This window comes from Girardinichthys multiradiatus, chromosome 22 (genome assembly GCF_021462225.1).
Source record: "Girardinichthys multiradiatus isolate DD_20200921_A chromosome 22, DD_fGirMul_XY1, whole genome shotgun sequence".
Classification (NCBI taxonomy): domain Eukaryota; kingdom Metazoa; phylum Chordata; class Actinopteri; order Cyprinodontiformes; family Goodeidae; genus Girardinichthys; species Girardinichthys multiradiatus.
Window position 1 is genome coordinate 40,591,839 of NC_061814.1, and position 22,256 is coordinate 40,614,094.

The 22,256-nt window shown below is 40.7% G+C and overlaps 1 protein-coding gene across 2 annotated transcripts in view; it reads left to right on the top strand.

Annotated features, from left to right (window-relative positions):
• LOC124859228 (regulator of microtubule dynamics protein 2) overlaps nt 1–22,256 on the top strand; it is a 47,151-nt gene that overhangs the window by 15,148 nt on the left and 9,747 nt on the right. For both annotated transcript variants that reach the window (XM_047351877.1, XM_047351878.1), the window contains 5 exons: nt 2,238–2,412; nt 2,493–2,595; nt 8,180–8,240; nt 19,686–19,761; nt 20,729–20,806. In XM_047351877.1, the coding sequence (XP_047207833.1) occupies nt 2,238–2,412; nt 2,493–2,595; nt 8,180–8,240; nt 19,686–19,761; nt 20,729–20,806 (493 nt within the window). The remainder of the gene's footprint in view (nt 1–2,237; nt 2,413–2,492; nt 2,596–8,179; nt 8,241–19,685; nt 19,762–20,728; nt 20,807–22,256) is intronic.

The window sequence follows — 22,256 nt, forward strand, 5'->3', positions numbered from 1 at the left end:
AGATGCGTCCTTTCAGAGCTGGTCAATTTTATGGTCTCTGCAAAAAATAATGGCTCCAAAACAAGCTAAAGCACATTGCATAAACATGATAATACAAAAAGATCTTTAGTGTCTTTTTCTTTCAACATACGTGATTCATGAGCCATGGAATGGCGTGACAGGAATGCGCTGATCGCTAAGTGCTGTGCTGCCTGTCTCTACAGCTCCGCTGGGTAAATAACTGGAGGGAGGGAAAGCGAACTGCTGCATGGGTAATAGGTCCAAAAGTTGAATGAATCTGGGAATGAATGAACCACCGGAGCAGCTCCAGGAATCTTAACAGTTCTGCTACAGCTCTACATAAGACCTTGTGATTTTGTGCGACCAGACAAAAATAAAAAACGACCACAAGAATGAGGGTAAGCACAAAAGCACACCCATTTAGATTTCTTTAAGCCAGGGTGTGTTGGCCAATAAATAGAGTTTTGCCTTTTGGGTTTTAGGGTTTATTTGAGTTACTGTGAAGAGGAAGCCTGTAAAAAGGATTTAGCGCTTTATCCTAAAATTATAGAATAAAAACTAATGGAGATTACAGTTTTATATAATGATAAGTCTGGATGCTGTTGCACCTTTCTGCAGAAATACTGTATGTGAAGGAAGCATAGCCCAATAATTAGCCGGTGTTTCATATGCTTAATCCCACTATCAATTAGGGGTCTGAAAATTAATGTGCGGCTTTTTACAGATATGTAACTTTGACATGACTGAATCTTCATTTCTGCAAACAAAAATCTATAAAGTGTGTTACTAAAATAAGTAACCGGCTTTTAAACCAGGGTTTTGCCACAGAGAGAGTGGATCTGTTTTTATTTGGAAAATAAATGTATAAAAACTTCCTATAGTGCGCTGCTCCTGCAACTGAAAAAAGTGCCCCTGTTTCAGTTCTGGTTAGGGTTAGGTTGTTTGGGACCATTGATCTGTTGATGACCCAGTTTGGGTCAAGCTTCAGCTGTCGACCAGATGACCTCACATATGCCTTTAAAGTATTATATAATTATATATTATTTTTATTTAAACGTTAAACACTAAGGTCATTGCTGACATCTTTCCTGCTTGGCATTGTGTTAGCACACCTCAGTGCTCCAGAGCAGCAAACTGCCAAAGCTTCTACTTTTATGGAGGGTCACCTTGTCTGATCAGTTAATTAAAGGCTTCAATCAGCAACATTTGGCTACTACTTTCCCTCCTAAATCTATCAGAAGTGACAGGGTTGAACTCTGTTTTTTTCACACACAGATTTCCGTTGTGGCTCTGTTGTTGTTGTTTAATAAATAATAATAAATAATGCGACCAAGAACAAAACTTTATGCCATTAACACAGTAGCGGATCCCTTCATCCCAGAAGACAAGCATGTCTTGATTCGAATTGTCGGCTTTGTCAGCCTGATTAAAATCTCTGCAGTGCAAACACCCTCCTATCCTTGCTGTAATCATCACACTCAGACTGTGTGTTATTGGGTGGAGTTAGCAGGCATAAAACACCTGCTGGGCCTACTATGTTACTGTCTGCGACACGCTCTGACACATCCCCTCTAAACCATGCCTCACAGCCCAAAATATTCTTTAACTACCAATGACGCACATGCAGCTGCTGCCAACACTTAATAGAGGCTTTTCATGGTGTCTGTGTCTTTGATTTTTACCTTTAACTTTATTACAACTATATTTCTACCTCTGGCTTTCAAATGGTAGCTCTGGGTGTCGGTGCAAGCTTGCCCCTAATTGAAAAGAATCCAAACTTCTAATGCGAGCGTTGCGTGCCTTTACCCTGCTGAACAAGTTCCCCCATGTTCCTGGAAACTCTTGAGGTTGCCGGCGTCATTCACTAAAATTTATAAACGATTAACTTACCCACTTATGTAAACATACCTGGTGCCATTTGTGTACAGACAGGACGTGAAGATTGATAATCACCACCTGGTATCATGTGGCTCATTAAAAATGCTCGTTTTGTCAAGATTGCTTTGAATTTTGATTACTCAGAACAAACATCTCAGTTCACGAGAAGATTATTACTTCTCCATCGAGAGCAAGAAGCTGGCAACTTTCAGGCTGTTTCTTGAACTGTGCTCGCAAAATTGATCATCTTGCCAGTAAAGACTATTAAGCACAGCTGTCTTTCTACATTAGTGGGGCTTATTTGCTCTTGCCGATAGCAAACTTACAGCTTTCAATCAATCAAACGTTGTTTTTGTTAGGTACATGACTGCGCTGACAGACTCCGAGGAAGACGAAAGTGATGAAGAAGAAAGGGCTGAAGAGCAAACTCAAGACGGTTTATCCATCCTCCTCGACAGAATTGACCGCTTACGCCAGGGCAGCGAGTCGGACAAAAGGGAAAGTCTGAACATCCTTTTGGAGCAAAGAGATGAGGTGTGTTTGCATTCACTTCACGTTGCCTTTCCTGAAACTGTACACATGGCTGCGTTTTATAATGTTGTTTGCTTCTGCAGTTTGGACAGAAGTCAGAGTTTCTTTGGCGGCTAACCCGAGCTTACTGTGACGTTCACGATGTCAGCATCACTCAGGAGGAGAAGAAGACCTATGCAGAAAATGGTAATTTACTACCTGTTCTGTAAAAACCTCATCTGACAAGAACCTCGCTGTAATTTCACAAAGATGAAACAAATTCAATTCAATTCAGTTTTATTTATACAGCGCCAATTCACAACACATGTTGTCTCAAGGCACTTCACAAAGTCAATTCAATCGAATCATATAGATTTCAAGTCAGGTACATACAGGGGTTGGACAATGAAACTGAAACACCTGGTTTTAGACCACAATAATTTATTAGTATGGTGTAGGGCCTCCTTTTGCGGCCAATACAGCGTCAATTCGTCTTGGGAATGACATATACAAGTCCTGCACAGTGGTCAGAGGGATTTTAAGCCATTCTTCTTGCAGGATAGTGGCCAGGTCACTACATGATACTGGTGGAGGAAAACGTTTCCTGACTCGCTCCTCCAAAACACCCCAAAGTGGCTCAATAATATTTAGATCTGGTGACTGTGCAGGCCATGGGAGATGTTCAACTTCACTTTCATGTTCATCAAACCAATCTTTCACCAGTCTTGCTGTGTGTATTGGTGCATTGTCATCCTGATACACGGCACCACCTTCAGGATACAATGTTTGAACCATTGGATGCACATGGTCCTCAAGAATGGTTCGGTAGTCCTTGGCAGTGATGCGCCCATCTAGCACAAGTATTGGGCCAAGGGAATGCCATGATATGGCAGCCCAAACCATCACTGATCCACCCCCATGCTTCACTCTGGGCATGCAACAGTCTGGGTGGTACGCTTCTTTGGGGCTTCTCCACACCGTAACTCTCCCGGATGTGGGGAAAACAGTAAAGGTGGACTCATCAGAGAACAATACATGTTTCACATTGTCCACAGCCCAAGATTTGCGCTCCTTGCACCATTGAAACCGACGTTTGGCATTGGCATGAGTGACCAAAGGTTTGGCTATAGCAGCCCGGCCGTGTACAGGTCCTTCTTAAAATATTAGCATATTGTGATAAAGTTCATTATTTTCTATAATGTAATGATGAAAATTTAACATTCATATATTTTAGATTCATTGCACACTAACTGAAATATTTCAGGTCTTTTATTGTCTTAATACAGATGATTTTGACATACAGCTCATGAAAACCCAAAATTCCTATCTCACAAAATTAGCATATTTCATCCAACCAATAAAAGAAAAGTGTTTTTAATACAAAAAACGTCAACCTTCAAATAATCATGTACAGTTATGCACTCAATACTTGGTCGGGAATCCTTTTGCAGAAATGACTGCTTCAATGCGGCGTGGCATGGAGGCAATCAGCCTGTGGCACTGCTGAGGTATTATGGAGGCCCAGGATGCTTCGATAGCGGCCTTTAGCTCATCCAGAGTGTTGGGTCTTGAGTCTCTCAACGTTCTCTTCACAATATCCCACAGATTCTCTATGGGGTTCAGGTCAGGAGAGTTGGCAGGCCAATTGAGCACAGTGATACCATGGTCAGTAAACCATTTACCAGTGGTTTTGGCACTGTGAGCAGGTGCCAGGTCGTGCTGAAAAATGAAATCTTCATCTCCATAAAGCTTTTCAGCAGATGGAAGCATGAAGTGCTCCAAAATCTCCTGATAGCTAGCTGCATTGACCCTGCCCTTGATAAAACACAGTGGACCAACACCAGCAGCTGACACAGCACCCCAGACCATCACTGACTGTGGGTACTTGACACTGGACTTCTGGCATTTTGGCATTTCCTTCTCCCCAGTCTTCCTCCAGACTCTGGCACCTTGATTTCCAAATGACATGCAGAATTTGCTTTCATCCGAAAAAGTACTTTGTACCACTGAGCAACAGTCCAGTGCTGCTTCTCTGTAGCCCAGGTCTGGCGCTTCTGCCGCTGTTTCTGGTTCAAAAGTGGCTTGACCTGGGGAATGCGGCACCTGTAGCCCATTTCCTGCACACGCCTGTGCACGGTGGCTCTGGATGTTTCTACTCCAGACTCAGTCCACTGCTTCCGCTGGTCCCCCAAGGTCTGGAATCGGCCCTTCTCCACAATCTTCCTCAGGGTCCGGTCACCTCTTCTCATTGTGCAGCGTTTTCTGCCACACTTTTTCCTTCCCACAGACTTCCCACTGAGGTGCCTTGATACAGCACTCTGGGAACACCCTATTCGTTCAGAAATTTCTTTCTGTGTCTTACCCTCTTGCTTGAGGGTGTCAATAGTGGCCTTCTGGACAGCAGTCAGGTCGGCAGTCTTACCCATGATTGGGGTTTTGAGTGATGAACCAGGCTGGGAGTTTTAAAGGCCTCAGGAATCTTTTGCAGGTGTTTAGAGTTAACTCGTTGATTCAGATGATTAGGTTCATAGCTCATTTAGAGACCCTTTTAATGATATGCTAATTTTGAGAGATAGGAATTTTGGGTTTTCATGAGCTGTATGCCAAAATCATCCGTATTAAGACAATAAAAGACCTGAAATATTTCAGTTAGTGTGCAATGAATCTAAAATATATGAATGTAAAATTTTCATCATGACATTATGGAAAATAATGAACTTTATCACAATATGCTAATATTTTGAGAAGGACCTGTATATTGACCCTGTGGAGCTCCCGACGGACAGTTCTGGTGGAAACAGGAGAGTTGAGGTGCACATTTAATTCTGCCATGATTTGGGCAGCCGTGGTTTTATGCTTTTTGGATACAGTCCGGGTTAGCACCCAAACATCCCTTTCAGACAGCTTCCTCTTGCATCCACAGTTAATCTTGTTGGATGTGGTTCGTCCTTCTTGGTGGTACGCTGACATTACCCTGGATACCGTGGCTCTTGATACATCACAAAGACTTGCTCTCTTGGTCACAGATGCGCCAGCAAGACGTGCACCAACAATTTGTCCTCTTTTGAACTCTGGTATGTCACCCATAATGTTGTGTGCATTTCAATATTTGGAGCAAAACTGTGCTCTTACCCTGCTAATTGAACCTTCACACTCTGCTCTTACTGGTGCAATGTGCAATCAATGAAGACTGGTTACCAGGCTGGTCCAATTTAGCCATGAAACCTCCCACACTAAAATGACAGGTGTTTCACTTTCATTGTCCAACCTCTGTACAATACAATTAATCCTAATCATTGAACAGTGCAGTCAGATTCAGTTATTTATTCAAATTGGATAAAACGTTTTTCTGTCTAAGGAAACCCAGCAGATTGCATCCAGTCAGTGACTTGCAGCATTCCCTCCTCCTGGATGAGCATGTAGAGACAGTGGACAGTCACTGGCGTTGACTTTGTAGCAATCCCTCATACTGAGCATGCATGTAGCGACAGTGGAGAGGAAAAACTCCCTTTTAACAGGAAGAAACCTCCAGCAGAACCAGAACCAGGCTCAGTGTGAGCGGCCATCTGCCACGACCGACTGGGGGTTTGAGAGAACAGAGCAGAGACACAAAGAGAACAAAGAAGCACTGATCCAGGAGTACTTTCTATGGGAAGGAAAAGTAAATGTTAATGGATGTAGCTCCTTTAGTCGTTTCATCTAGAAAGAAAGAACAGATAAACTCTGAGCCAGTTTTCAAGGTTAGAGTCTGAAAGAGAGCACATATAATTAGTTACCGTAAAAGCTCAGTCAATCGCCATGTCTAGGAGAGAGAAAGGGTTAACTACTAAAAGACAGGGCTATGTGGATCATCTGTAGAAGGTGAGCATTAAGTTGTTGCCAGCAGAAGCTCGGACGATGCCCCTCTCCAGAAAGGTGTCACAGGTAGACACAGAGCCAGGCCAGGTGTAGCTTCTAGGAAGAGAAAAGAGAGAACAAAGTTAAAAGCTGAAATAACAGCAAATAATGCAAAATTGGAGAGTAGTATGAAAATGTAGCAGAGACAATGAAAGTGGTCATTATGTCCTCCAGCAGCCTAAACCTATAGCAGCATAACTACAGAGATAGCTCAGGATAATCTAAGCCACTCTAACTATAAGCTTTATCAAAAAGGAAAGTTTTAAGCCTAGCCTTAAAAGTAGACAGGGTGTCTGCCTCACGGACTAAAACTGGGAGCTGGTTCCACAGGAGAGGAGCCTGATAACTAAAGGATCTGCCTCCCATTCTCCTTCTAGAGACTCTAGGAACCACCAGTAAACCTGCAGTCTGGGAACAAAGTGCTCTGTTAGGAACATATGGACCAATCAGATCTCTGATGTATGATGGAACTAGATCATTAAGGGCTTTATATGTGAGGAGGAGAATATTTAATTATATTCTTTATATATAATTTCTATATTTTTTGTGTGGATAAGGTATTTTAGGTGCTGTTGTTAATGAGAGAATTTCCCCACTGTTGAATGAATAAAGACTATTTTATTCTATTTTCCAAATGCATGACGAAAGGAAACATTTTCCTGTCACCTCCGTTTTTAGTCACTGAAACTTTTATTATAGACAGCAATGTTTTTTTTCCTTCTTTCTTTAATGAACAGAGAGTATTTCTAAGTCTTCTGTGGTCCAAACTGGATTGACCTGTTCCTCTGGGCTTTAATCCTTCCTCATCAGTGTACCTGTCATCAATGCTGGCCAGGTGCTTTCAGGACTCTGGTATTTAAAGAACAGAGCATCATGTTCAGCATTCACTTAGATATTAATAGAGCTGGTAACATGACATTTTCCACACAACGATGAAGGATTTCAACTCCCCACTCTTCCTGGATTACAGCTAACATGCTGAATTAAGGTTTTGTTCTGGTCTGAAATTGTTATTGAGTGGCAGCTTGACCAGTACAGACAACTGGGTCTGGGTGCTGGTGGTGCTAGTCGCTTAAACCCCTTCAACATTTTGTACATTTACAGTTTAAGTCATTTTGCACCCAGGTGTGAAAAGAAGCTGCTTGCCAAGAGACTTTTTTTACTCGCCACGTATCTTTCCATATTCACCTTTGGGTCATTTTGGACCCGCTTTGGCAGCCAGGAAGTTGGAATAATTTTATATAATTTGGTCATAATCTCCTGTGAAGAAATGTGGCTTTGTGTTTCCAAAAACTAATATCTACCAGCATGAAGTCCCTTGGTTTGATAAGTCAAAATTTCTCATACTTCATTAGCATTAACTGACCCGAGTACAAATGAGAACCACAGTTAATAATACATGATTTAATTCATTTATAAGTGAGATTTGAACAGTTAATGTGTGTCCATCTCCATAATTTATCAAACTAATCAAGAGAAGCAAACTGAAAGGGAATGGTTAAGTACCTGAATACAAAATGTTTTGATTAAAGTTAACGAAATAGAATTAAGTTGGGACTAAATGGGGCCATGAACTGACTAAGGAAGCAAATCAGCTCATTTTTCTTCCTTTTATGTGATGCTTTTATGAGTCACTAGGTTGGATGTACAGCCAGCTACCTCTCTGATGAACCATGCTGACATGGTCAGTGGTAACCCTTTCTTCTAATCGACCCACTCCTTGTCACTGTAGTCAACTGAGAACCTTCGTTCCGCAAGTTTTCTACATTTAATTTAAAATTAGGCTGCATGCTGAGAACACACACCTGAGAACACGCAGGCAACCTTTTCGCTACTAAAACGTCCACACTGCAACCCCTAAAAATACATGTTTTTATTTTTTTTTTTCTATCAGGTAAAGAAGTTGGTAAAGAGGCCATAAGAGTCAATCCCAAGTGTGCTGAAAGTCATAAGTGGTAAGTTTGTACGTTTTTGTCCATTCCTTCTGCTGATTATTACTTTTTACTGTTATTTCAATATGGTATGCACATGTATTTATCATCAATTTCATTTATTTAATAACAAACGTAAAACCCATACATTTATTCATTACACATAGTATAATATATATCAACTGTTTATTTCTGTTATTGTAGGTAATTATGGCTTAGAACTAACAAAAAATTCAGTTTCTAGGACAATGCGAATTTTACATAAAACAATATTTTTAATAAAACAAATGTTGGCCTACTGAATAGCATGTCTAAGTACTGTACAATATCTACATTCAGTACTTGGTCAGGGCTCCTTTTACATGAGTTACTGCAGCAAAGCAGCATGGCATGGAGGAGCTCCGCCTGAGCTTCTGCTGAGCTGTTCAGCTGGAAAATGAAATCAGCATCTCCATAAAGCTTGTCAGCAGAAGGAACCATGATTGATATGATTAATTGAGATTACATCTGAAATCAAAATAATCCTGAAAAAAATATTCATTAGCTGTTGAGCTGTTCTCTCAATATTCATGTTGTAGATTTTTTTTTTTTTATTGCAGCCAAGCTTTTAAGCCTTTTAAAGTTAATGTGAAGCAGAATAGAAATAAAAACACTTTCCTCTGAGAACAGGTGTGGAGGCCCTTGATGTTTGTAGAGGATTTATTTTCTGTGCAAAATGCAACATTTTACAAAACACAAAAGAATACACAACCAAATTACACAAAACGGTGGTCTCGTTCTATTTTTACTTGGACAGAACCCAAGTTTTAAATGTTGGCATTTTGCTGGGTGGTCCCGTCTTTACTTGCCTCACTAGCACTAGCTTTTTTTTTTCAACCAAATAACGCAGGCATAAGTAAAAACATGAACTCTGACTGCAGGTTATCCAGTCATGCATATTTATAAGATGCTCCTAATCATCTCTGTCCCTCAGATCACTCTCTCATGAAGCTGATAGCATCACATCCAGTTTCAGGAATGTAAACAGAGCCAGGGTTAACTTGGCTTAGACATGCTGGAATCACATGGGTGATTAATATTGCTCTGATATTACAGTGGCTGTTCCTGTGTGTTGGTGGAAGCGTTATTTATTTGTTATTTAAACCTGCACAGATTAAGTGCTTGGGGATATGATGGCAATTAAATGCAGCAGCAAGGAATTTGTTTTTACATCATATGTGAATCTCAAAATCTTTTTTGCATAATTTGTTTATTTTAATAGCAAAAAAAGTTTTATTTATTCCTTTTTTTAATTTTTACCTGCTGAACAATAAACTAAACACAGAATATTTTAATCAAACAAGCCAAGTTGTCTGATTTCTGAAGAAAAGGATCCATAAAAAATTGTAAATCTGAGAAGTAATTAGGGTTTCGCAGGTTTGACTCGTTAAAACAAATCAATAACAGCATATCGTGTCCTGATTTTTGGGGTTGATTATCTTTGTCTCGATTTTCTTTTTTGTGGGTATTTTCAGTAACAAGAACTTGATATGGCCCACCCTTGCTTTATTTAGCTACGTTTAATAAATGCCCAAGTCTGCTTTTCAGTGAAGTCACTTAATATTTGTGGCCCTATTTAATATCAAAATAAATTAAAAGCAAAAAGCAGGTTTTAAAAATGCTTCATATTAGTGAAAGTTGCATGGACTGTACTTTGGACACGCCTGAAGTAGACCCTGGCTGCTAGAATAGGATTTGAGAAGGAAATTAACACCCAGGTGGGCTGATCAGATGCAGCCGATTAATTGATCATCAGTAAGGGTGACCACCTCTCTAGAAACAGGAGTTTTCACAGTTAATACAAAGCCATGATGAAAAGATATCAGCAATATTCTTAGAGAAACTTTTGCAGCTGCCCATAAATCTAGGAAGGGTTAAAAAGTAATTTTCAAGATGTCTGAAGTCGACCATTCTACAATACGAAACATACAAGTGAAAGTAAACCTGGAAAATTTATTTAAATCAGCTTAATGATGTATGGAGAAGTTGTAAAGAAAACTGTACTACACCTCCAGTCCAGCAGGGTGCGGTAATTTTGGCATACACCCTATCATTCTGTGTCGCACTAAATGTCTTCATCAGCAAAAACCCTCAAGAGCTTGGATCTCTTTGTCTGTCCACCTATCATCCACCTTCCTTTGGTTCATTCTCAATCACAAAAAGTACGCTTAAATATGAATCTCGTATAAAGTAGAAAACAACAACACACAGGTCTTAAATATAGCTGATGAATGGACGTCAGAACAATACAAGAAAGGGTCCACCTTTCATCCTTGCTCAGCGCATAACCAAGCCCTCAACAATCCTGGGGTAATCTGAAAGTCCTACCTCCAGACCAGGACCTTTTATCCAGTAAAGTGTGGACTTAGTAAATTGGATTTACTCAGGTAAAACTGTGTCGAAACACAAGGTGGGCTTTCAAAATCCAGTGTAATGGCTCAAAATCCCTGCACTGGAAAATGGGCTAATTATTTTGAGAAGACATCTGGAAGGTTGCATAGGGCTTTATAGATTCGTAGCCTTGGATTTTTAGCAACGCAAACCTGCCTAAGGGAAGGCATTTGGCTCACGTTTCCAGCAACCACCTGGTAGCTGTGTCGGATCGAGGTCTGATCACATTTACACCATAAATAAACTGCTCTGGAGTTTTGGTAAGGTTGAGTTGGTCCTCACCCTGGTGCAGTTGTTCACATCTACACAAACGAACAACACCAAGGAGGGAGACATGCCAGTCTGTTATTAAATGGACTCAACACCTCAAGTGTGAAAACACCCTAAATACAATGGTGGGCCGTTAATAGATCTGTGAGGAGCAAAGGTCTAAAAACTGATTCATTAATGCTATGTTGTATGAAGATGAGTGACCTGGAATCAGTCCATGACAATGTGAGAGACAGATGGTGATAGTGAGAGAGAAAATGACTCGTGAGAGTTATTGCTGCTAAATGTGGTTCCACAAGCCTTAAAGGTGTCAGTGTACTGTGTTTTTCCTATGAATGCAGGTAGGTAGTTAAACTCCCTTTGTACCATGGCTGCATATCATTTTCTTGTTTACATAACATCAGTTCTTCCTCATTCAAAGTGTGTCAGAAATTGTTGAAATGAATCTCCGTTGCTGCTGAGATCATGCAGTTTCCTTTTGTTGTCACAGATGAAGCTTTTTTCAGAAATCTACCTCCATGAGACTGAAGCCTTGTTTTCCCAGTCCACTGGTTAACAACTGGCCTTGGGTCATGCTCATGCCACAGCACTTGAGATGTCAAACAAAATACAAAGCTGTGTTTGTTTAGTTAATAAAGAGAAACGACTTCGGGAAAGCTTAAGGGTTAATCTCGTTTTAATAATGGAATTAGTAAGATTCTGAAATCAAACACCAAAACCGTCCAACTTGAATGGACGAGTCAGATTAGGTAGAGCAGTGCTCAGAGAAGGGAGGAGGGTGGGACTGGTGGAGCGGTGCCAGGTGTTGAAAGGAAGTTTATGCTGGAGGTAACTGTTTACTTAGAGCACAGATGCTGTGAGAAAACTTGTCACCGGTTTTTGTGAATGCCGTTTAGCTTGTCACACTTTAGCAGGTGCTGTTTAGCGGCGCTGCAAGTCACTTCCTGCTCCACCGCTGAAACTACTTACCAAGCTGTTTTTCCTCCATATGCATGGAGAGACTTTAACCTCGCCATTACCATGCATCCCGGAAGGATTCAAACTCAGCTTATTTTGGAAGAACATTAACCAGCTCTGAACGGCTTTTACCAAGTAGGAAAGATGCGAGCAAGCACCAGAGATTTCGCTGTTAGTAAAAATGACATTAGATCTTAATGTACGTATGTTAATAGAGAGAATGTGATTGACAACTTAATAGCCTGGGTGAGGAGGACTATCTGAACAAACCTGCTTTGATGATCTTAGTGGAACAGTAATTGTGAAAGTTGCTGCTGTTCTGGCTTTGCACCACTCCTGCGTCTCATCTTGCCGATAAAGCTCAGATGTTCTTTCAAAAAGCTACGAGACTTGTGAACTCTTTTGTAAGTGCTTCAATGGAACAAACAGGTTTGGCATGATCAGTGGGTCATCTCGGGTCCTTCTCTTCTCCTCATATTTGCTGCCAAACGTTGCAGAGACAGCTGTTTCTTGCTTGCACACTTTAGCAAAATTGCAAGGTAACAACAAACTAATAATTCACACTAAAGTACACCCACATAAGCATGCTATAAAGTGTAAGTATTCTTTCCGCTAATGGTTCTAACAGGTTTTTAGGCAGGTTTTGGTGTAAAAAGTTGTGAAAGACACTAATTGCTCAATCTACAAGGAATTGCATGCAACCTGTGTAAATCCCTGAATCTAATGATTTGATGATGGCACTAAAGCCAGTGGATTAAAGACGCAGAATGAGACCGAGTCAGTCTGAGGAGTGGAGAGCAGAGAGCCAGTTCATATTAAACCTGTTTTCCGTTTTAGTGCCACCGCTGAACTTTGTTCTCTGCAACTGAGGAAAACCTTGGAATGCTACATTCAGAAACGTCACACCTGCTTGTTCTGTGTGACAGTTGAGACCACAGAGAGACAGTAAAGAAAACAGTATCACTTTGTTTTGTCCTGAGCTCATTGTGTCAACAAACGTTACATAGCCTTACCTACTGTCTTGAAACATTTGGCAGTTCCTTGCCCTGTTTCTTTACAGGTTTTTGCCTGGAGTCCCATCTGGCACTCGCTGCATTTGAATGAGCTGTTCATGTTTGGATCTTAAGGCTGAAATCTATCTGCTGTTTCCGCTAAGCACCTGTCTCTTTGGGCTCTTTGTTTTTGCCCAATAGATTAGGGGATTTCTTAGTGCACATGTTCTAATAACATCTCTAACATTACGCAATAAAGTGCTCCATCCTTGCCTCATCTTCCCCTGTTATTTATTCTGACTGCACTCCTCCCCTTCTGATACTTTCCTTTTCTTATTAGACAGTCCCGGCAAGATAGTGTTTCAGTTCACAGTTAAAAGGAGAGGGTACACTATAGCAGTTGGCGCCCTGAGGCTAAATACACCTCTACGCCTTTACATCCTATCTCTTACTCCTCACCGATCTGTGCCTCTCCAATACCTGCATGCTGCTGCAAAACATTTGTTGCATAAGAGCAGAACTTCACAAAGTCCTTTCCCTGCATGACTCTGAACTACTGTAACAATCAAGTATTCATGTTAAAAACATGGCTCAGCTGCTTACAACTTTAACATGATGACGGCTAATTAGCTGCTCTGCTCCTCTTCGTAAAGGTTTTTGAAGCAACTTCATGTTTGATGTAGTCAGCCCAAGCCAAAATATGTCTTGTGGTACCGAGGATGTTTGCCAGTTTCTCCTGCACTTCCCACTGTGGCAATGCTTGATCCCAGTGATGATTACTTTTCATCTCTGATATGCCGGTCCAGTTTGTGTCTTCATCTCATCACCACTTTATTGCATTGAGTCACATCAGGATGTTATAACAAGCTGCTGGCAGATATTTATCATATGCAGAAAATGGAAATATTGAGAATAACGTTTCTATAGCTGAGCTCATGAACTGACTGTGGGCCTGTTTAAGTCTAATTTTATTCAGAGATCTCAGAGATGTGACGAGTCACAACATATAAGTCTTCTCTTTAGGTTTTTTATCCCCCTTGAACTTTTTTTTATGTTTTGTCACGTTACAACCTCAAACCTAAATGTACTTTACTGTTTAAAGCATAATTGTGACATTGAAGAAAAATCATACATGGTTTTCAGAGGTTTTACCAATACAAATCTGAAAAGTGTGGTGTGAATTTCCTGCATTTCCATCTGCAACTATCTACCAGCTTTGCAGAGGCTGACATGTTTGCCAACAACCCAAGCTCTGTCACATTGGATGGAGAGCATACTCCTGGACTGGACTAGTCTCATTGAAAATGCTTTGATCCAAACTGATATCTAAACCATCTAGTTGTCCTGCTGGAAGGTAAACCTCCTCCCCAGTCTCTTGTCTTTTGCAGCTTGTAAAGGGTTTTCTTTCCAACATGCGTCATGCAGAATCAGTTCAACATCATTCAAACCCCTTGCTGATTTAAATTTAAAGTAATTTCTCTAAATGTTTCCAACTAACTGGAAGTATTTTAACGTTTTGGAGTGGCCCAGCAAGAGTCCCAACTTGAATCTGATAGAGAGGGGAGCTAAAGATTAGGGTGATGGCAAGGAGGCCTTTCAGCCTCCAAGACATGAAGTTCATCACCAAAGGTAAATCATGAAAAAACCAGAGGAAACATGCAGCAAGCTGCTCAGCAATTAAAAGAAAGGTTTGATTGCTTTAATGCTAATAAAGACACATCCACTGATTATTGAGGAGGGTATAAATGTCTGACATGCCATTTTTAATAAAATTTGCATAAAGAAAAACTATTTCACTATTAATACTACTTGTACACTGTTTTATTACGTTTTGAAAGATAGTTGTCTCATTTCTTTAAATCCACCTCTTGGTTTTAAATCTAAATCTGCCTGAATTGGAAGCCAAAAAATCAATGTTGGTCTCATCTGACCGGAGCACCTTCTTCCACATGTCCGTGTCCCCTACATGGTAAACTGCAGTCACACTGCATGTACTTTTTCCTGCCACTCTTCGATGAAGGCCAGAATTATAAAACACACAACTAATAATCAACATATTTTCCCACCTGAGCTGTGGATATCTGCAGCCCCTCCAGAGTTACTCATGAGCCTCTTGGCTGTGTCTCTTTGCAGTTGTGCCATACTTTTCCCTTTCTCAGATGATGGATTGAACATTAAAATCTGTGAGATCTTCAAAGGTCTTCTCCACAACTTTCTCCCTGACCTGTCTGCTGCGTTCCCTTGGTCTTCATGATGCTGTTTGTTCCTCTAATCTCTAACATCTGGATTTATCCTGAGGTCAAGTTACACACAGGTGGACTCTGTTTATGAACTATGTGTTTTATGAAGCCAAGTGGTCGTCCTGGACACTTTTCAGGTTCTGTTCTAGCTAAACATGTCTTCAGAAGCATGCACTTCTATGTGTTGGTCTTTCACAAGAAACGTTTGCAATGTACTGGTCCTTCTCAAAATATTAGCATATTGTGATAAAGTTAATTATTTTCCATAATGTCATGATGAAAATTTAACATTCATATATTTTAGATTCATTGCACACTAACTGAAATATTTCAGGTCTTTTATTGTCTTAATACGGATGATTGTGGCATACAGCTCATGAAAACCCAAAATTCCTATCTCACAAAATTAGCATATTTCATCCGACCAATAAAATAAAAGTGTTTTTAATACAAAAAACGTCAACCTTCAAATAATCATGTACAATTATGCACTCAATACTTGGTGGGGAATCCTTTGGCAGAAATGACTGCTTCAATGCGGCGTGGCATGGAGGCAATCAGCCTGTGGCACTGCTGAGGTCTTATGGAGGCCCAGGATGCTTCGATAGCGGCCTTTAGCTCATCCAGAGTGTTGGGTCTTGAGTCTCTCAACGTTCTCTTCACAATATCCCACAGATTCTCTATGGGGTTCAGGTCAGGAGAGTTGGCAGGCCAATTGAGCACAGTGATACCATGGTCAATATACCATTTACCAGTGGTTTTGGCAGTGTGAGCAGGTGCCAGGTCGTGCTGAAAAATGAAATCTTCATCTCCATAAAGCTTTTCAGCAGATGGAAGCATGAAGTGCTCCAAAATCTCCTGATAGCTAGCTGCATTGACCCTGCCCTTGATAAAACACAGTGGACCAACACCAGCAGCTGACACGGCACCCCAGACCATCACTGACTGTGGGTACTTGACACTGGCCTTCTGTCATTTTGGCATTTCCTTCTCCCCAGTCTTCCTCCAGACTCTGGCACCTTGATTTCTGAATGACATGCAGAATTTGCTTTCATCCGAAAAAAGTACTTTGGACCACTGAGCAACAGTCCAGTGCTGCTTCTCTGTAGCCCAGGTCTGGGGAATGCGGCACCTGTAGCCCATTTCCTGCACACGCCTGTGCACGGTGGCTCTGGATGTTTCTACTCCAGACTCAGTCCACTGCTTCCGCAGGTCCCCCAAGGTCTGGAATCGGCCCTTCTCCACAATCTTCCTCAGGGTCCGGTCACCTCTTCTCGTTGTGCAGCGTTTTCTGCCACACTTTTTCCTTCCCACAGACTTCCCACTGAGGTGCCTTGATACAGCACTCTGGGAACAGCCTATTTGTTTAGAAATTTCTTTCTGTGTCTTACCCTCTTGCTTGAGGGTGTCAATAGTGGCCTTCTGGACAGCAGTCAGGTCGGCAGTCTTACCCATGATTGGGGTTTTGAGTGATGAACCAGGCTGGGAGTTTTAAAGGCCCCAGGAATCTTTTGCAGGTGTTTAGAGTTAACTCGTTGATTCAGATTATTAGGTTCATAGCTCGTTTAGAGACCCTTTTAATGATATGCTAATTTTGTGAGATAGGAATTTTGGGTTTTCATGAGCTGTATGCCAAAATCATCCGTATTAAGACAATAAAAGACCTGAAATATTTCAGTTAGTGTGCAATGAATCTAAAATATATGAATGTTAAATTTTCATCATGACATTATGGAAAATAATGAACTTTATCACAATATGCTAATATTTTGAGAAGGACCTGTAGTGTACTTATTTGTTTTAGGCGAACACACCATGAAATAAACAGTTTCATCAGGACAAGAGGACAGATTCTTGGTATTATTTGGTAATAATGTTTACAAATTCGTGATAAAAATTCATAGCCTTGATTGGCTCTTATAAAACCTCTAGAGAAAACCAGGACACCCTAATAAAGATTCAGTTCTTTAGAAAAATGTAAAGTTGGGAATTACCCAATTTATCTCTTTTTTTTTTTATCACTTTTTGGGCATTATATAAAACCTAAACTTAATCAGTTAATTTGTTTTCCTAAATGAAATTATTTATATTTTCGGTACAAATAATTCACATATTAACAACTAAGTTGCTAAATACAAACTAAAATTCTTTCGGGAACTTTGGGCTACTTGTGAAAATAGCTGAAACTTGAATTAACACACTGAGGCCAAGGATACACCAGCTGTGTTCTGGCTACCTGTACCTTCGGCAGACATTTAATCAGAGGTGATAGACAGATCTGTTCAAAGCCTTTCCATCCAGCTGCCTGTTTTTATTGGAAGCCAGGCAGCACTACTGATAGATAGTATCTCTGCTGTGAGGTTGTAAACTCATGGAGCGCCAGCCAGTGGCTGTGTGGGCCCATCCTGCGCTGCCTTGGGAAAATAAACACAAGTTGTTTTAGTCGCAGTAGCCCACAGATCACCTGCTGGTGTTTGTCTTTCAGGGTAATTTGAGGTAGTATTTGACTTATCATTGTTGATTTTCAGTTAAGTGGTTTTCTTTCCACTGAGAGTGGTGGTTCTCTCAGTTCACCTGAGCAGGTTTTCTTTTTGTTTAATTTTGATCCGTCAAAAGTTGACAAATTTAACTCGTCACCCAGTTTGGGATTAAGAGTTTTGAGCCTAGGAATACAGGAAAAGTTTTAATATTTCACAAAAACAAAATATAGAAGACATTTAGGGGAAGTTTATAAAGCAGTGCAATCAGCTCCATTTTTGCAACTGTTTTGTGCACAGTATCAGATCCCTAGTGGTTAGAACAGGAGGTTTGTGTTCCAGAGGAGACACAAGGGGCCAGGTTCGTATCCCACAGATTACCACTCTGGGTCCCTGAGCAAGACCCTTAGCCTCAGAATGCTCCCCGGGTGCCGCACAATGGCAGCCCACTGCTCCCTATAAGGGATGGGTTAAATGCAGAGGACAAATTTAGTTGTAATGTACATGTGCAATGACCAATAAAGATGATTATTATTATTATTTATTTCAGCAGATTGTGCTAAACAAATGATAATTTAAGTTTATTTATACAAAGTGCCTTATTATCTAGTTGTAACTGTAAGCGACTGCAGTCAAAGCCCAAAAACTAAATGAAATAATGCTCTCAAAAATATCTCAAAATATTTCAAAGAGCTTCTTTATTCGTATTTTGAGGTAGGGTAAGAGGCTTGATCCTCTTATTCAGTAATCTCATTACCTTAAAAAGAAAAACCCTAAGGTATTATTTGACACAATCAACAACATTGTGTCTCCTCCACCCCAGCATGCCGAGTTAGTTTTCTGATGATGACTGCAACACATTTCTTAATCATGTTGTGAATAAGGTAATGGACTTGAAATCTTAAATCTTCCCGAGTTCCTTTCCTTATGTTGAAGGTCCTCAGTGCCCGGACTTATTTGTTTTCCAGTAATCACATTTGATGACTTGGGTACATTTATTGTCAAAATGAAACCTTCATCCTGCACCTTAGAGATTTACCTCTTTTCATCTTGTCTGGGAGTCTCACCAGCATTGGTCCTTCATTGTTGTCGCTCATTAACACAGGGATGCGTTCCATCCTGTCTTAAACGCGTAGAGGTAACTCCACGACTAAAGAAACCCAATCTTGATGGCAGTTCTATTACTAATTATTGTCCGATTTCATAACTGCCTTTTCTTAGTAAAATGTTAGAGAAAGTTGTAGAAAGTCAGGTGTGAGCTCCAGATTTTTACCCTTTTCAGGCTGGCTTCCAGAAACGGCACTCCACTGAGACAGCTCTTTTGAAGGTCAGTCAGTCAGTCATTTTCTACCGCTTATTCCATAGTGGGTCGCGGGGGAGCTGGTGCCTATCTCCAGCAGTCTATGGGCGAGAGGCGGGGTAAACCCTGGACAGGTCGCCAGTCCATCGCAGGGCAACACACAAACAACCATGCACACACTCATTCATACACCTAAGGTCAATTTAGATTGACCAATTAACCTAACAAGCATGTCTTTGGACTGTGGGAGGAAGCCGGAGTACCCGGTGAGAACCCACGCATGCACGGGGAGAACATGCAAACTCCATGCAGAAAGACCCCAGGCTGGGAATCGAACCCAGGACCTTCTTGCTGCAAGGCAACAGTGCTACCAACTGCGCCACCGTGAGATAGGCACCAGCTCCCCCGTGACCCACTATGGAATAAGTGGTAGAAAATGACTGACTGAATTGAATTGAAAATTTAATTGGTTAATGACTGTTTATGATTCAGTGAAAAATGCTTGGAGGCAGAGCTGCTGAATAGGATTTCCTTATATCTGAGTCTTTAATGGTGGATTTTTGTCATTTGGAGTTACTGCTTATATGTAATATCTTATGTTAATATAATAAATATCATTACCTAAGCACTCTTCAGTTTGTCTGTTAGATGTGCACAATACATCGAATCACAGTCGTCATCACAATATTAGTGAATGTCTACATGGCAATCGCATTTGTTATTTTCTGCTAGATGTTTTTACACTTGGCATAAAAAGCTGCTTACACAAAAACGGATGTCTTTCTTGTGTTTTGTCTTCACAGGTACGCTGTTATGTGTGGGATCATGGCAGAATATGACACAATACAAAACAAGATAAAGAACGGTTATATCTTTAAGGTGAGCTACACAGATCTGCAGCGCCTTGCAAAGTTGTAAAAAGAAAGGAAAAGGATGAATGTTTTTAAACTTTTTATTTTACAAATACAAAGCATCCATTTCTTTTCAGCCCCCTTTACTCTGACATCCCTAAATAAAATCTACTGCCTCAATTTGCAGTTGGCCACAGACTGCATAGATGGCAATGCAATCATGTGGAAGAGGGTGCTGTCGTCCAATGAGAACAAAATTGAACTTTTTAGACTATATGCAAAGCTGGTGGAAGCATCCCCCAAAGAACTTGCATCTAAACTTGAAAAGGAAACTGTTGTCTCATGGAGGCATAATACAAATGAATTAACACATTATTATGTGTCTCAACTGTACTCAGATGACTTCTAAAGGCAGTGGATTTTATTTAGGGGTATCCAAGTAAAATAGCTTTAGTACAAATGCACACCACTCCATTTATCCTTTGCTTTCCACTTCACACTTCTGCTCTACTTTGTGTTGGTTTATTACCTAAAATCACAATGAAATACATTGAAGTTTGTGGTTGTTGGATGGCAAAATGTGAAAAAGTTCAAGGGGGGTGAATTCTTTGGCAAGTCACTGTACAAAGACCTGGAGTATTGCAACTATGATGTTCTGTAAAGAGCAGAGGGATTGGCTCCTATAGACATCTGCTTACATAAGCAGGAGCATGGAACAACAGCACGTAGCATTTTATCTTCTGTCAGCAGCTTTCCCAAACACTGTGTACCTTCAGAGCTCTTGACAGGTGAATGAGAGAGAGATGGAGCTCCAGAGAGCCAGGGAGTGGAAATGGAGAAGGGAGGATCTGTGACAGCAGGGGGAGTGTGCGTGTGAGAAGTGTTTGTGAAATACTTGTGGGTTGGTGAAGCAGGACAGATCACGTCAGGACAGAAGGCAGTGAAAACACCAGCTGTTTCATGAATCGACTGTGTGTCTCTGTGTCCTCTCTCAGGATCATCTGGATAAAGCCATTGAGCTGAAGCCGCAGGACCCCCTGTCCTACTACCTGCTGGGCCGCTGGTGCTATGCTGTACGTGACCCTCCAGTCAAAGCTCATCCTTCTCTCCTGAAATGTGAAATTCATGGTGTCTGCCATGTTGGCCCTGTCTCCCCTCTCCCCATGCTAACCCACCACGGTTTCCCCTCGTTCACTTCTACTGTTTAAGCTCTCCAGGGGTTTGTTTTTTCCCTGAGTTTGCTCTGAGTGGTTAGCAGCAGCCATTGTTAGCTTTAAATCAGATTGCACCAGAGTGATAGCTCCATCCTGTTTCTATTCGGCTCGTGTTCTTTCCGTTCTGGTTGTTGTTTTTGATTCAGATAACGACTGTTTTTACGGCCATCACGCAATGTCTTTCACTCACTTAGTCACTGCTGTTATATTTGGAAATAATATCTGATTAAGGTTTTTGTTGTTAAAATGTAGGATATGGAGATATATACTTATTTTGTCTCACTTAAAATAACTGTCTGCCAGCAATGAGGCTCAAAACTTTGTCCTTACTTAAAAATACAGACAGGAATCTCTACATTATAGGAGCATCTACAAATGATGAGCTTTAAATTGTACTGTAAAAACATTTATAGATTTTTACAGTATAAATTGCACTTCTAAGTATCGCCCCATCTATGTGTTACTCTGGTGAAGGTGTAGAAAAATAAATGCATGTTTTATTGCACTGACATGATTTCACTCTGAAAATTTGTCAAGAAGTTTTACCTTTATTTGGGTACATTTTTTCAGTGCAAAAAAAGATTGCGTGTTACAATGTATTAATCTTTTATATTTGGAGCATCTAGGAACAATTAATTATTATTCCAAGACTTCCTGTTGGGGTATAAATATGATGTGACACAGAGGCCGTTTTCTCTTGGCCACTCTTCAGAATGGGAAAGACAGGAGAACATGCTATTTAAGTATAATGTGACACCACAAACGTAAGGAAAATCTGTTGCCTCATTAGAATACAATTATTGTGTGTGAAAAAAAGAAACTGGTTTTAACTAAACTGGTGCTGCACTTATTTCCGCTCCAGCAGGTAATAATTTGCATAACTTCCTTCTGCGCTTAAGCACAGCGCATGATCAGCTCTTATCACATTTGACAGCAAAAACAACAACTGAAGGTATATGTTCAACTGGCATTGTGTTGAAAACCAGAGAAAACAACCTGGATTTAAAAACAACGAGAGAACTATCCCCGTCTAATGTCTTTTATCTAACAGATCATCTAACATCCAACAGCTCAATCACCATCTGGTCAGATCGAAGCACACGGCTCCGGTTTAAGGCAAACTTCAAACATTTACGTTTGTGATGGTAGGACAAGAAAGGCTTTTTTTTCTGGCAAGCTAGCAACTACTCTGTTGACATGAAGACAGCATCTAATGATTGCTTTGATGATCTGGAGAAACCAAGATGCTGATTGGTCTTTGGCCCTCACCCAACCTGGTTTGTCACATCTCCGGTTTGTAATTGTTGCT